The sequence below is a fragment of the Vespula vulgaris genome, chromosome 5 (assembly GCF_905475345.1).
Source record: "Vespula vulgaris chromosome 5, iyVesVulg1.1, whole genome shotgun sequence".
Lineage (NCBI taxonomy): Eukaryota > Metazoa > Arthropoda > Insecta > Hymenoptera > Vespidae > Vespula > Vespula vulgaris.
The window spans coordinates 8,979,990-8,995,428 of record NC_066590.1 but is presented as its reverse complement, the minus strand read 5'-3'; the positions used below and the strand labels follow the sequence as shown (position 1 = coordinate 8,995,428).

Below are 15,439 nucleotides of genomic sequence, written 5' to 3'. Positions count from 1 at the left end.
AGTGGCCGAACTTTGTACTAAATATTCGACATCAACGCCACCTAGTATTAAAAATACAGACTACAAACGTTACAACAAATATAACGATCTCAGGGATGTTTTAACTTACAATATATCTTTTCTTATTTTATAATTTTATTATTTTAATGTATGTACAAATAATATCATTATTTATAATTACATTATAAAGCCATAATGGCTCTTTTTAAAGCTTTTTGCTTATTTTTCCTAATTCTATTTCTTTGTCCTTTCTTTTGAGTCGCATCTTTAAAAAGTTGCACACCTTCTTGTTGTTCTAGATTACGTTGTACATATAACATGCAATGTAAATTATATCCAACGGTATCCTGAAAAAATATTATCTTTGTATTTGACATTGTTTAATATTCTAACAATTATGTATGAATATATTATTACCCTTAATGTAGATATTCTATCAAAGATGAGTGGTTTTATAGTTTCTAATGTCAATAACAGATTTTGATTTGACATAATAGGTCCATGATGTGCTTGTATTAAACAAATTGTTAATCTAGTTAATAATTCTGTGTGAAAATTACTTTTCAATAATCTGGGAAGCATTTCTAAAATTTCACAAGCAGCAGAATATGGAAGCAATAATAAAGTTTCTTCTAAATCACTAAAAAAACAAAAAAAAAAAATCATCAGATTTAATAGATTGCTATCAAAATTAAATTTATTTATCGTAATTTTACCTTGCTCTAACGCGTTTTATAGTTTCTAAGAAAAATTCTTCGCTTGTTTTACTATTGTAAGCCTGCATCAATAGTGGCAATGCTGGTACAACGTTAGAGTTTTTAATTTTAGATAATTCTTCATCATAAGCTTTTGATACTTCTAAGCATTCAAGAATTAACTCTGCCTATATAAAAAATAAATAGTTATGATATAACAATCAAATAGTTAATATATAAACAATCAAAATAATATACTATATTTTCAAGATATAATAAATTCTTTACCGCTTTTTCACTGTTCACAGTTTTCCTTGAAGGTAATAATTGCTGCTTTTGTCCTTGTACAGCCGAAGTTTCTCCAGTAATCAACTCATTTTCTGCACGTTCTCTTTCTTCTTCTGCTTCATCTTCTAGTACCAAAGGTTCAGCAGTTTTTTCATATAATCTTACTACTTTATCTGATCCGCAAGATACAACATATACGCCATTTGGTGATATAGCACAATTCCAAGCTTCACCAGTGTGTCCCTAGTTAAGTATTTGTATAAATTTGTAATGATTTATATATATTTATTTTTTAATCTACATGTAAAACTTGGTAGTTTATTATATATTACTTGTAAAGTCACGATTTTTTGATATATGTCAGCATCCCATTGTTTAACTTTACCATCTTTACCACAAGTAAAAATGTAATGAGTGCCAGGAACAAATGAAAGTCCTGTCACGGAATCATCATGTGCAAATATTGATTTATGACAATCTCCAAAGTCCAAACCCCAAATTTTGATATTACGATCAGTAGAACCTGTTGCTATGAGAGTAGAATCACTAGATATATCCATACATAAAACTGGTAGCTTATGTCCATAAAGCGATATGAAGAACTGGAATCAATTATGTAAGTATATCGTCTTATTTAATATTACTGTCATTAATATTTTTGTTATTAATTACCTTGAATGTATCCAAAAAAAATATTTTCACAGTGGAATCCAATAAAGAAACTGCTACAAATCTATTATTCGGACTTATCCTAACACATAATACACACTCCTCTAGTTTAAGAGTTCTTGTATGTAGTACAGATAAAACTTTTGCTTTTATTTTACTATCAGGATCATGAATAAGTTCAAAATTCCAAAACTTCACTGTTTGATCACTACCACCACTTGCAATTCCTTTCTACGTATAAAATTATTATCTAATTAAGTTATCTTTATCAATAAATGTCAATGAATTTTTATTATTATTACTATTTACCAAATCAGGAAATAAAGTCACACTCCAAAGTTCTTTAGTATGAGCTGGTACTTCTTCTAAGATATCACCAGATGCAATGTCAACGATGAGCATTTTACCATCTTTTAATCCTACTATCAAATGTCGATCACCAGGTACAAAAGTAGCTGTTAAAGCATATCCACATTCTACAGTACGTAAACATGCCAAAGAAGGTCTAAAAAATATACAGTAAATAAATTTAAATTAAATTACCAAATATATAAAATGATACTATATATAAAAGTAAATAAATAAATAAATAAATAAATAAATATAGTACCTATTCCATAATTTAATAGAATCACCACTTGCTGTGGCAAATGCTAAATTATCAGAACTAAAGCAAACAACTCGAACATTGGTACGATGTCCATGAACTGTTATAGAACGTAAACATTTTGCTTCAGCATTTTTTTCTTCTATAAGTAAAGAATATAAATCAAGAGAGTTATTATCTATTCCAACACAAACCTATATAACAAACATCATGATTAGTAATTTCTGAAAATATCGAAGAAGAGTAAAGAAAAAAATTAAATAATTATATAATATTAATTACAAAACTTACCCTAAGTTCACCTCCTTTACCCATAATCATATCTAATCCTTTAACTTTATTTGAAATTTTAATAGAAGGCAAACGTTTGATTTCATCTTTTAAAGTTGGTATATTAAAAGAATTAGTATTTACTTCATTTTTATTCCTATAGAAAAAATATTTTTTGTTATTTTCAATTTAACAAGCTTAACGTTTTGATACGATCATTTTTTAGTTTTTATAAACAAACCCATTTGCTTTCTTCCTTTCTTTTTTTAGTCTTCTTGTTACTTTTTCTTTTACTTTACTTTCTTGTAAAAAATGAAATAATTCTATTGTATTATCTACTCCATGACAACCAACTATTGTTTGCGATGGATCAACTTCAAGAGAAACAATTCTTCCTTTACTATTTCTTAAAATACTTCCAACTTTTCCACATCTCAAAGGATATTTTTGCTACAAATTTTTATATTTAGATATTAAATTATATATTCATATGTAGATTCTTTTATTTTTACAAAAGAAAACTATATAGACATACCATATTTGTGGTTTCGTCCTCGTCAATATTCAAAGTACTTAAATTAATATCATATTCAGTTTTTTGTGCATCAATAAAACAGATCCTCCATACATGTAATTCATAGTCATTACATCCAGTAATTAGATATTCATCATTTTTTGCTAATGTAAGACTCCAGACCTTAACGGCGATAATAAAGGAAACATTTTTTATTATATGTTTACTACTGATATTTCAAAAAAATTTAATAAATTATAATCAATATATACCTCTGATCTATGACCTACAAGAGTTCTGAAATTATGCTCTGTATCTAAATCCCAAAATTTTACTAATGTATCTTTACTGGAGCTGATAATTATATTGTGTTCAGACATAAATACAATTTTAGTTATTATATCTTTATGTCCTGCTAGACGACATATTCCTGTTTCTGCTATTACGTCCCAGATTATTATATCCGTATCCTAAAAAAATAAAGAACATTGATATCTGCAAAATAGAACGTATGATATATATTTTCTGCTTCTTTGGTATTACCTTGGATCCAGATGCTAATCTGTGGCCTAAAGTATCATATGACAAGGATGTAATTTCAGAACGATGACCAACAAATATACTAACATTTTCTCCAGACCTGAGATCAAATATCTTAATAGTACCATCCGCATAACCAACAGCAATGTGTTGCTTGTTTGGTGAAGCAGTCAAACGTGTAACAATTGTTTTTTCTCCAGTTAAAACTTGTACTTTTTCACCTAATCTTAGGTCCCAAATAATCACATGTTCACATGCTCCCACTGCTACAAATCTACCCTCTTGTCCTTGTAAAGTTACAAAAACCACATTGCACCGGGAACTTACAATTATATTTACGTTACCGGATGGAACGTATCTTAAATATTGTTTTGTTAAGCCCATTTTTTCATTCATTTTGTATTTTTATAATATCAATACTTGTTTTAATCGATTGTTTACCAATTCACAGTTTATACAAATACGTCATATAACAAGTGTTGTTTTTAAACGGATAGTACACACTTTAAGCTTTGAGGTTAGGTACACACGTGCTTGGAAACAAAATATGACTATATATATCTTGACAACGACGGTTTCATTTGCGTCAAATTTAAGATATATGATTTATCATGGATTATAAATTTTAAGATAAATATTTAAATTAAATGAACGATAATAATTAAATCATATAAAATATATGGTATAGAAATCAGTTCAATTATAATTAGAATCTAAATAAAAATCGGGAAAAATGCTTAAACAGAAGTAGCGATAAAAAAAGTAGCATATTAAGATGGTGGATATAGGACTTCCGTTTTGTATGAATAAGGGATTTTTACGATACATTTGTCTAAAAGAAATATTTTACTACACAAATAGACATATTAGCACATTCTTAAAAATAATATTACGTACTATTAAATAACCTAGGAATAAAAAGGCAGAAAGAATAACACACGTATTTCTAATCACATTTGTTTTTTATTTATTATAAATGGATTGTAAAAAGTACATATCTGTATATATCCGTATACCGTTTATGAAATTTTGCAGAATTATAGATTAATATTAACGCAGATATATGATAAAAAAGCATTTATAATAATCAAATGATTTGGATAAATAATAGTGAACAAAAGGCACTGGCAAGAATAATTTGTTTTTAATTATTTACAATATATATTTTAACAAACATTTATTACAAAGCAATATCTAATTTATATTTTAATCAATATATTTTTGGATGCATGATATGTGTTGCTTAAGATTAAAAATCATATAATTTACTGTTCAAATTATTAATTGATAAATTAATAAACATTTTATGAAGGCCAATAGACAACAATAGTATTTTTTTTTACGTATTCATTTAAAATTCCTTGACATTCATAAATATTTAAATGCTAATTTAATTTGGAAGCTCAATATATTTACATAAATTAACAAAGCTTAAAAATTGAAAATCATAATTCATTCTAAATTATATAATATATTTACATTCTATAAAATATTATTACTAATAAGTCTTGTACAGTCATTTCTAGTTTGGTAGATCAGTGATAATACTGTTCCAACTGAAATGGATTAAAATACTCTTTAATGTAAGCAAAACATGAGGAAACAGTCTGATTACTATCTTTTGAAATGGCATGAGAAGTATGGAAAAAGCACACTTATTCCAGTTATTATTTTCTGCATATCATTGTCTACAATAGTTTGAATTTATTTGGTCAGTAAAAAGTAATATAGAGAAAATGTATTTATCCACTATTTTGTGGACGTGATTCGAATATTTGTTCTCCAATATGTACAGGTTGAGCTAGTGTATTTTGAAACCACATCATCCAGTTACTAAGATAATGACCTCCTATTTGATTATCTGGATTATTTTTTATCTGTGCATTGTTTAACTCTTCAAAATTACGAACGGTTTGAAGTTCTGTAAAACCGCTGTTTACCGAATGATTTCCATGCATTCTTACCTCTCTTTTTCTAAGAGCATCTTTTACTAACCTTCGCCTGCGTTCCTCTTCAGTTTCTACTGCAGATCTTGTGAATCTTATTTCTCTGGCTCTTAAAGCATCTTTACGTAGTCTTTCTTTCCTTTCTTCCTCTGTCTCCTTTGCATATTGATTTAATCTTGCCTCCCTCCTTTTAGCAGATTCTCGATTCAATCTTTCTCTGCGTTGTTCGGGAGATTCACTAGCATACAAAGAAAGACGTTTCATTCGTCTTCTTTCTGCTTCTCGATCTAATCGTTTTCTTCTATCATCTGGTGTTTCATTATACAATCTGTATTGTCTCTTCCTTGCTGCCTCAGCATCAAGCCGTTTTCTTCTTTGTTCTGGAGTTTCGTAATACATTCTCATTTCTCGTCTTTTGGCAGCTTCTCTTGCAAGTCTTTGTACTCTTTGTTCTTCACTTTCATTTTCATACAACTTTCTTCGTTTTTCTCTCATGCATTCAGCTTTTTTCCTTAATCTTTCCTCGTAATCATTCAATGTAGACGATTTTAATTTTGTTCTTTTTTTGGTTGTATTATATTTCTTTGTTTCTTCTTTTGTCAAATTACCACTGTGATCTAATGTTTGATCCTTACAGATAGCTATAGGTGTTATTGTAGCTTCAATGTCAGTGGGAATTTGTACTTCTTGTTTATCATTCTTCAAAACCTTCAATCGTAGGTTCGTTTCACCATTTACATCGCATAACCATTCCGTCATATAGATTCCATCAGAATCAGATTTATGACTTGATTGCTTATTTTCCTTTTTTATGTCCAGACTCAAACTTTCTAAAAATTGATTGGATGTAGCAACGGTTGAGATGTTATAATTTGTTTCTGTGTCTTCCGATTGTGATTCAAAAACTTCAGAAGACTGATTAATTTGTTTTTTGATCTGATCATTTGTAGTGTCTGAATCTAACGTATCCAGACAAATAGAGTCTGTTAGAATGCTACCGATATTACAAGCTTCGCTAGATTGCATAGCATCCGTATTAGAATTAGGAGACTCTATATTTTTTCTATTTTCCCAGTTGCTATCATTATCTATATTAAACTCTCTTTGTTTATAATTTTTATCATAACCTTTGGTTTCTTTTATTTCAATAGAACAAAAGTGCTGTGCGGCAGCAATAATTTCGACATCATTAAATTCTGTTTCACATTCATCATTTTCTTCCTTGATATATACCGAAATAAAGTCAATAGGACGATTTGTTATCTGTACATCTGTTTCACTAATTTCCATATCCTAAATAAACAAGATATCATACAACTGATATTAAAGATAAACTCGCATTATACGTGCATATATACATCTATATGTGAAATTTTAGAATATCACAAATCCAGTATTATATTCTTATAAATATAATTGAAAATTATCCGGGATAGGTAAAGATAAAAATATAATAATGCTGATAATTTTAAAGCAACTATTAAGAAATAATATTAATAATTAATATGTATACCATTTGATATAAAACATAATTCGTTACCTGCTTATCGTCTGCTTGTAACAGCTGATTTCAGGATAGTCTCGAGATTAGCGTGAAAAGTTTCATTTTTATAGTTTATAACACTACTTCTTACATTCATACAATTTTCAATTTTATCTCCTACACATGCTAATGCTAATCGCATTGTGTGAATGTGGTTCTTTATCGCATTCAACTTTAATCAATAAATATTAGTTCAAATTCGCTTGTATGTCGTACACACATTCAAGCCGTACTTCATTTCTGAAAATGGTAGATGTACATCATCATGTGTATCATGTATTTACATGCTTACACATGGCTATACTAACGCGTATTCTTGTAATGCTAGCATGATGTATTCGCAAGTGCAGTTAAATATCTAACGTATATGGTCTATCGTGTAACGTATATGGTTTCAGAAATCTAATTTATTATGTTTTACCAGAGAGTCGTGAAGTTTTCAATACGTAGGTCGTATTTATGCCTCCAACATATGACGTTATTAATGACGTAACGATAAACGCTCTTTTAGAAAGCACTTGAACAGTTTTTAGAAGTAGGGACTATATATCACATTTTTAATAAAACTTTTTTATGTGTAGGTAATCCTGCTTGCAGGTATCTATTTATCGATTATTGGATTTTCAGTGCCATCTAACGGAGAAGTTTACGAAATAATGTTAAAAACGTAGTAACAGTTGATAATTATATCACATAATTTTTCCACTTAATTTTTTATCGTTTATATTCATACATATGTACAATTTGTTGTTTTCAAAATTGTTCAGTATTTATTGCTCGAAAAGAAATATGATCTAATTTTTATATATTATATCATATAACGTGCACATACATGTATTTCTTTTCTCAGGCACGCATAAGCGAGCGTTATTTCTTGAAAATGCGCCACTAAAATTAGTTTAGATACTTTCTCATCAGGTGGCGAACAATTCGATACTCGAAATATGGCATCAAGTACTTCAAACTATACGTAGGATTTGCACATATTGTAAGTTTAAACTGACATTACCGTACGTAAAAGTCATTTACATTTAATCGAATTGTTGATTACTCGTACACGTACTTAACACGGAGTTTGTATTAACAACTTTATTTATTTTATCCATATACCTGGTTTTGTATCTATTAATCTAACCTTTCCTAGATTCATAACATTAAACCAATTAACCCGATAGAAGAAAATCGAATTCAAGATGAATCTAGAGATAATTCGTATGATTGCTTAACAATTTGTTGTTTGAAATCAATTTTTTCTACCTTTCTATTTCTTCGTCTTTTAAAAATAAAAGAAAAAAATAAAACAAAAAAAAAAAAAACTAAAAAACGGAGGTGTTTCGTAATATATCGAAAGATAAGTATGATAAGTTGATATCGAAAGCAATCGAGTGTGAAGGATTTCACGAGTGGAAGTCCCACGAAAAGCAACGGAAAGAAAGAATCCGGATCGTCGCGGAGGCACAACTTGATGTATGATAGCTTCAGAAATGGCTGTCGGCGCGAGAGCACGTTCCGATAAATCTCCCGGTTTTTTTTAATCACGGACGGTCTTGTCGTTCGCGTATAAACGTATCGTTTTCATAAATATTTATAACGATAGGGGAAGGGACGAGGACCAATTGGAACCGAAGTTTTACTACTCGTGGTGGTAGTGTAGCGTAACGTTGTCGTTGTCGATCGGAATCGTCACCAGTGATCCACCATCGATAAACTCCAAGTCTCATGAACTGAAAGTCTCTCCTTCACGATAATAAAGATATCCATTATATATCCGGTCGGAGTTTGCCGAAGCGAAGGTTTTCTTATATACCTATCTTCGTGTTTTCGTTTCTTCCCTTCTTGTCCTTCGACGATCACTCTCCCTTTACCATCTAGCGAATACGAAACGGGTGATCTTCGTCTTCGAAACTCGCGCCGTCACGATCGTTTTTTCTAATTCCTTTTTTTTCTTTCAATACCCTTTTCCTTCCCAAGATCATCGGTTTATTTTCTATGATCGACGCGATCGTAATTCGATAGGTAATTCTTCTTCTTAGAAACTTTTTTCTAGTTTCATATCAGAGATCCAAGAATTCGCTTGGAATTTAATTCGATGTAAATACATCTTCCGCAATTGGTACTCGTCGCATAAGCGTATATGACTATTTCGAGAAAGTTATTTGACGAAAGAGGTGTAATAAATTGTATGACTCGATACTGTAATAAGTTTCTTTTTTCTTCAACGTTATTTTCAGACTGAGGAATTCGAAACGCGCAATAATTATTCTACCGATGGCAGCCCGTTTACTCCTCAAAGGAATTTCGCTAATTTAATAGAGAGGAGCAAGCAGAACGACGTGTCATAAGAAGGATATACGTTATATACGGTAAGAGTTAACATGGAAACGACTGTCGGCGTACAATCCGATTTGGTTCGCGAACTCACGACGAGCTATCATTGATGTCGATTACGATGCAGTCGATCGCCTCACCGAGAATGTTTTCTTATGCTGGGTGTCCCCGGACGGCGAGGTCCATCCCCCTTTATTGGATTTAGTCTCTTAATGATTTTGTCAAGCCAGAGGAAGAAGAACCTGCCAACGTTCTGTCGTAGCCGGCTCTGCATTCGGATTTGGCGCTATGAGCCATGGCTGGCTTAGTTGGCGCGGGAATCCTCGTAAATTATGAACATCTGCGCGACGCAATGAATCACCGCCGATACATTTTCGTTTCTCTATAGCTTACAGGAACTTTAAAGTAAACACGAGTAGCGATATCGAACAAGATTGTATACACAAATAAATACGTCCGTGTGAATACGTTAAAATCGCGTCAATATTACTTATAAAATACTCTCTAGATGTATTCAAGATTTATTTAAAAATCTCTAATGTCCAGACTACAGTTATAATTTTCTCGCCATTGAATAGCTATAAATTCGTCTGCCTCGCAAATTCGACTTTCACTCTTTTTTTGTATTCGAATGAAATTCTAATAGTTCCAAGAAGGACTGTCTTCGATCATACACCATTAATTATCGACACGATGCATAACGATTATCTTTTTCTCGATCCATGGACTGCCGAAAGCGTACGTCCGAGCCACGAGCGGTGGGATTCTGACCACTCTGACCGACGTCAACTCTAAATGGAAATGTCTTAATTATCAGAGCACGTAGTACCCGCGCGCGCGCGCCACGAGCAAAAACAAACCCCGTCGTTCGTCGTCCCGCTTCGCGATTATCGAACATCGACCGCAATGCGCCGTAAGATGGGAGAAACGAAGAAGGAGGACGGGAGAATGATCATCTCTGAATCGGACCTTGCGTTCGCATTCTCTACTCCGAATTTGGGTTCCTCGAAATAATGGTTAAGAGAGAGAGAGAGAGAAAGAGGGAGAGAGAGAGAGAGAGAGAGAGAGAGAGAGAGAGAGAGAGAGAGAGAGAGAGAGAGAGAGAGATTGGACTATTTGCAAATTTATATAACCGGGATGAATAAATGTTTTGCAATATTTAAGACTTTGTACAGGATGATTCGTGTGATTCATTATATAGATTGATATTTCAATAATGAAATAATGAAAGAAAATTTTGAATGGATTTTGATGACGAATGAATTATTGATTCTTAAAATGAGTAAAATCTCGTTATAACATATTATCTTTTATTTTAGAGAACGATAAGAAAGAAAAGTATATAAGTATAAAACGAATATATTCATATATTATATATATATTTTTACATTATTTATAGTAAATTAGGGAAATTATATTTGAAATTAATTGTTAACAATGATTGAAAATAACATTGTGATGGAAAAGGACAACAAAAATTTTTACACTTTCTTTATTTTGCTTCATATTTCTCATTTTTTCGAGGTGAGATTTTAGCGATGATAGCAGTTGAAGCTATACCACTCTAATTACATTGTAGTAGTGTGCATTAGTGATAGTAGGTCGGTATTTTTTCAAGCATCCGTGTTAAAAATATACCACTTACAATAGTTAAAAAATTCTGTATTAACTGTTATGTATCGTATCGTTATAATTAAATCAGATGAGTATCTAAGTCGTTCGGATTTTAGGTTACTTTCGAAGACAGGAAAAAGTTTGACTCTCATGCGTTGTCTCCGGTTTATAGTCGCGTGCACGTCGCGACATTGGCTCATCTGAATTTCTAACAACGCTAATCTCGGTAGTTGGTAACTCAGTGATTAGAGGAGCCACCTAGCGTGAGGCAAAAGTGAGATTGAATAGAACGCGGGACAGGGGAACACTGTCGTGCCGTTGAAAAGAATTTCAAGAAAAGAAGTGTCGGACCTGATCGTCGCACGTCCTCACTTTTTGTTTTCCGCTTAAATTATTTACTTCCTTTTTCGAGAGAGCCCTCAGCACGTTTTCTTTTATACCGTTTGCGCTTTCTCACTGGGGCACAATGCCCATGATATTAGAAGGTAATAACAGCGGGTTTCTCGTCTCGTCTCGTCTTCTCTTGAACCAACCCCCGTTCTTCGTCACGATGAAGCTCTCTCTCTCTCTCTATGTTTGGTACACCCTATTCTCGTTTCTTCGACTTTGATCGCACGTTGTTCTTTTTTCTTCCCTTCCCCTCCACCTTTTTCTCTTCTTAGGTGATTCCTTCTTTTTACCCCTTTTAGAGCGTCTGGACTGCGGTTTCAGCCTCTTCTTCTTCTTCTGTTGCTTTCTAAAAAGCTCTAGCATGGTTGTTCAACCGATAATTTTCAATACGCACGAGCGCCGAATTTATATAATTTTCGGTCCTCCACATATGTATACCTATATTCTATTTAATTTAACGCCAGTGCTACATAAATCTGTATTATTATTATTATTCATTATGATTAGTGCATTGTCGAGACGATGTCGAGTAAGATTACATGTTTAGATATAAAATTCCTCGAAGATAAAAGTGTTCTGGATTAAACTTTGCAATAATCGATGTCATACAGATTTTAAATTAATATTTTTCTTATCTTCGCATTGTCAATTTTTCATGAAAAATGTTTAAGAGTTTGATGTAGATACAATCATCGATTCGGACACAATCTTCCATTGCAAAACCTTAGCATATTTGTCCAGTCTGAACCTATCTTAATTCTATTTTAACGTGATACATAAAATTGAAGTGCTTACAACGGGAAAGACGTGTTAGAAGAAGGATAATTATTTGTTTCGGGTGATCGCATAGCTCGAAATGCCTTCTCGAAGATTCCACGCGAACCTAAGGTAGACATACATACATACCTACCGTTCTCCAAATTATGTGGCCAAGCCAACAACGCTACTTTGAAGCAGAATCGTGTCTTGTTACACTCTTTTTCGCTGACTATACCGAGGGCACTTCAATGATTCTCAGCCAATTTCAGCTTTGCTCTTTTTTCAGTTTATATTATATCGTGTGTGTATGTATGTATATATATATTTATGAGATATATACATCATAAATATATATGTATATATGTATGATGTATGTATGCATATATAAATACGATACTCGCTTTTAAATCTTTTTATTATCTCACTTTTATTATCTCACGAGACACTTTATTATAGCGGAAATCAAATCGGTAATTAGGCGAACGCGTCGTTACATTTCAATTTCTCACCCTAACATCGATGACGATGCAAAAAGGCACGAGCCAAGAGCGTCGATGTCGAGACACGAGAAGGAGATCCGGTTCGAATATCGAGAGAAAAAGAAAGGAAAATATGGATGAAAAAAGAAAGGGAAAGATAAACGAAAAAAGAAAAAGAGGGAGAGAGAGAGAGAGAAAGAGAGAGAGAGAGAGAGAGAGAGAGAGAGAGAGAAAGAGAAATTTTTCTACCAGAAGAGTTCCCAAGCTTATCGTCAATATTCCTTCGTTGTTAACTTTTCCGAATGGTTTTGGAATTTTAATTGCTCGTTGAAAAGGACGACCTTCATTTTTTCCTTATTCCCATCGAAAGAGATTTTCCCGTCGAATAACGCCAAGGTTATTCCAATAGCGGAGCATACTCTCTCTTTCTAACATGCATGACGTGCACACTTACACGTATAAATACACATACGTAGAATGCATCCTATCGTGGAATCCGCGAGTGGCGCTGACCGGCCTCCGCAAGAAGATAATACGCCCTCCGAACATTTCAGATTCCAGCCGTACCGAAGAATAAGATTCCCTCTTCGCGGCTGCCTTTCCCTCTCTCTTTCTATCTCTCTCACTCACTTTCGTTCCCTTTTACTTTCTCTTTTTCTTCCTCTCCTCGCAGCCCTTGGGTTCCTTCACTTGAGGGATAATTATGTTCGAGACCCTTATTCGATCCTCTCTGTAAACGTATCGAATTCTCCGTTTTATCTCCCCCACTCTCTCCCTCTTTTCCTGTCTCTTTCTCTCTCATCTTTGTCTCTTTCTTGTTCTAATCACGAACACGTCGACTTTGTTTACCGCGAATTTTCTTTTTTATACGGAGACCTCTGCGCAAAGAAAATCTGGAATGTCTCTTGTTTTCTTTTCAAATTCATTCGATTAATTGGATTCAACGTCGTACCGATAATAGAAATACGATTTTATTAATAATCTTTGGAGATAATGTATATGAATTATCGGCGCGTTATATTTGATTTCTTTTTATTGTTGTTGTATCATTTAAACGAATTCATTTGAAAGGAAGTTCTGTTCGAAATATTTCTATTTGAAATATCATTTGGCTCCGCAATCGTTGGCTTTTTTTTGGATTTCTTTAGGTGGTGGGAGTCGACAATTACATCGGAGAACAATTACAGGTTGGCACGTCCACTCAGTGCCATCCTCGCTTTTTCTTGCACTGAGATTCCGAGCGAACGAACGAACGAACGAACGAACGTGCAGAAGAGCTCTTTTTGAGAACACAACGATTCCAGTTCCACGTTGAAGAGAACGTTTATCAAAAATTAGAAGAGTTCGTTTTGATTATTTCGAATGAAAATTTGCTTGTTGAATCGTTACGATTATTCTTGGAAGAGTCATACATTTTATGAAAGAAAACAAGAAAGAAAGAGAAAGACTTCGGGAAATGCGTGTCCAGTGAATAGAGAAAGAAGAAAGAAAAAAAGAAAGAAGAGGCAAAAAGGGATCAAAAGGATCTGGTAAATGCAGTCTGCCACGAGATTACGCCGACGTAGTTATAATTCGATGCGACGTAGCAATAAAGAGTATTACGGCGCCGTACTCGGCCGTAATTTCCACGGAAAGATGGAATTCCAGTGTGTGAACTCCTTCTTGAGATTTCTTCCTACGATTCGACACGATCAAACGAATAGATTCAGTTCGTTCTGAGCCATCGCGTTCCACTCTACATTCAGTAGAATGACTTCTTTTTGGTTTCTTCATCTTTTTATTCGAAGAAAACAAGGAACTCGATGCGCTGAGAGTGCAATGAAACTTGAGCCTTAATAGCGAACCAGCGATTTGCTTACAAAAAAAAAAAGAAATAAGGGAAAAAAAGGAGATCTCCCCCTCAAACAAACAAAAAAAAAGCATAAACAAACTGTACGCTATTTCGCAAACAACAAATCAAGTCGACACCTTACAGCGGCCCGGTAATCAGCTAATTCCCGATAACAACTTAATTCGGGCCTCCGTGGGCCCGATCAAACAAAGTATAACCACTTAATTCACCTAATAAGCGGTGTTGCAAGCGAGGGATACGGCAATCCACTACGGTGGTGCGAAACTCTTGACATGGCTTTACAAATATGTTGGCGTAGCTGTCTCGTGGTATATATATATATATACCCATATATATACCTATATAAATATATCTGTATATATCGATCATACTCGATCGATTTCTCCGGTCATTAGAGGGTAATGATCATTACCGTACACGGCATATGCGCCCTATCGAAACAACAAAATTCGTATTATTTTGCTTCTACATATGTCTTCTAGAGTCGTTTTGCAATCATTGGGTATTATCATTATTTTTCTTGGAAGGATACAAACATGAATCGATCGATGCCACGCCATTTGTGATTTTCAATGATAATTATTGTTCTAAAAATTGATTATTATAAGATCAACAAATTTCGAAACTCGTCTGTAGAGATTGAACGAAATTCGTAAGAACTTATACCGATTCTGTAGACTGTAGAGAGAGTAGTAACGAGTCGAGATGGCTGTGCATCGCTCGCGGTGCCACTTCAAAGCGGGAATCCCGCGCAATCAGTCCCTCCTATCCTCTGCTACTTGCTTGAAAAACCGAGCGAGGTGCTGAGTCCTCTTTCTCTCTCTTTCTCTCTCTCTCTCTCTCTCTGTCTCTCTCTTTGCTACCTTTCGCAGCCACCGTTGCAACCTTCTCGCTTCGCCTTTTCCCTTTGAGATCAGCGAGTACTTTCACAACTCTAGCATCTCT

At 33.3% G+C, this 15,439-nt stretch overlaps 2 protein-coding genes across 4 annotated transcripts; both read right to left on the bottom strand.

Annotated features, from left to right (window-relative positions):
• Positions 1 to 178: 178 nt before the first annotated feature.
• On the bottom strand, positions 179 to 4,331 carry LOC127064012 (WD repeat-containing protein 3). The gene is made up of 13 exons (XM_050994469.1): positions 3,587 to 4,331; positions 3,316 to 3,513; positions 3,065 to 3,226; positions 2,771 to 2,979; positions 2,551 to 2,686; positions 2,263 to 2,453; positions 1,962 to 2,157; positions 1,656 to 1,883; positions 1,316 to 1,585; positions 984 to 1,226; positions 717 to 883; positions 418 to 640; positions 179 to 347 (listed from the first exon to the last, which is right to left on the bottom strand). The coding sequence occupies exons 1-13, from the start codon at positions 3,977 to 3,979 to the stop codon at positions 183 to 185; spliced, it is 2,781 nt and encodes a 926-aa protein (XP_050850426.1). The 5' UTR covers positions 3,980 to 4,331; the 3' UTR covers positions 179 to 182.
• A 252-nt stretch (positions 4,332 to 4,583) lies between these two features.
• Positions 4,584 to 7,657, bottom strand: LOC127064016 (trichohyalin-like). Of its 3 annotated transcripts, none has more exons than XM_050994479.1 (3): positions 7,070 to 7,629; positions 5,579 to 6,822; positions 4,584 to 5,139 (listed from the first exon to the last, which is right to left on the bottom strand). In XM_050994479.1, exons 2-3 carry the CDS (start codon positions 6,817 to 6,819, stop codon positions 5,106 to 5,108), a joined length of 1,275 nt encoding a protein of 424 aa, XP_050850436.1. In that variant the 5' UTR covers positions 6,820 to 6,822; positions 7,070 to 7,629; the 3' UTR covers positions 4,584 to 5,105. The 3 variants fall into 3 exon arrangements, with proteins under 3 accessions (XP_050850436.1, XP_050850433.1, XP_050850435.1); XM_050994476.1 differs by having other exon boundaries at positions 4,588 to 6,822; positions 7,070 to 7,312; positions 7,494 to 7,657; XM_050994478.1 differs by having other exon boundaries at positions 4,588 to 6,822; positions 7,070 to 7,312; positions 7,381 to 7,623.
• Between the last annotated feature and the right edge of the window lie 7,782 nt (positions 7,658 to 15,439).

Coding starts and splice junctions, on each gene's coding strand:
- LOC127064012 (XM_050994469.1), bottom strand. CDS start 3,979: ATGAATGAAAAAATGGGCTTAACAAAACAATATTTAAGATACGTTCCA. Junction 2,454..2,550: donor GTAAAGGAGGTGAACTTAGG/GTAAGTTTTGTA, acceptor TTTGTTATATAG/GTTTGTGTTGGAATAGATAA. Junction 884..983: donor CTGTGAACAGTGAAAAAGCG/GTAAAGAATTTA, acceptor TTTTTTATATAG/GCAGAGTTAATTCTTGAATG.
- LOC127064016 (XM_050994476.1), bottom strand. CDS start 6,819: ATGGAAATTAGTGAAACAGATGTACAGATAACAAATCGTCCTATTGAC.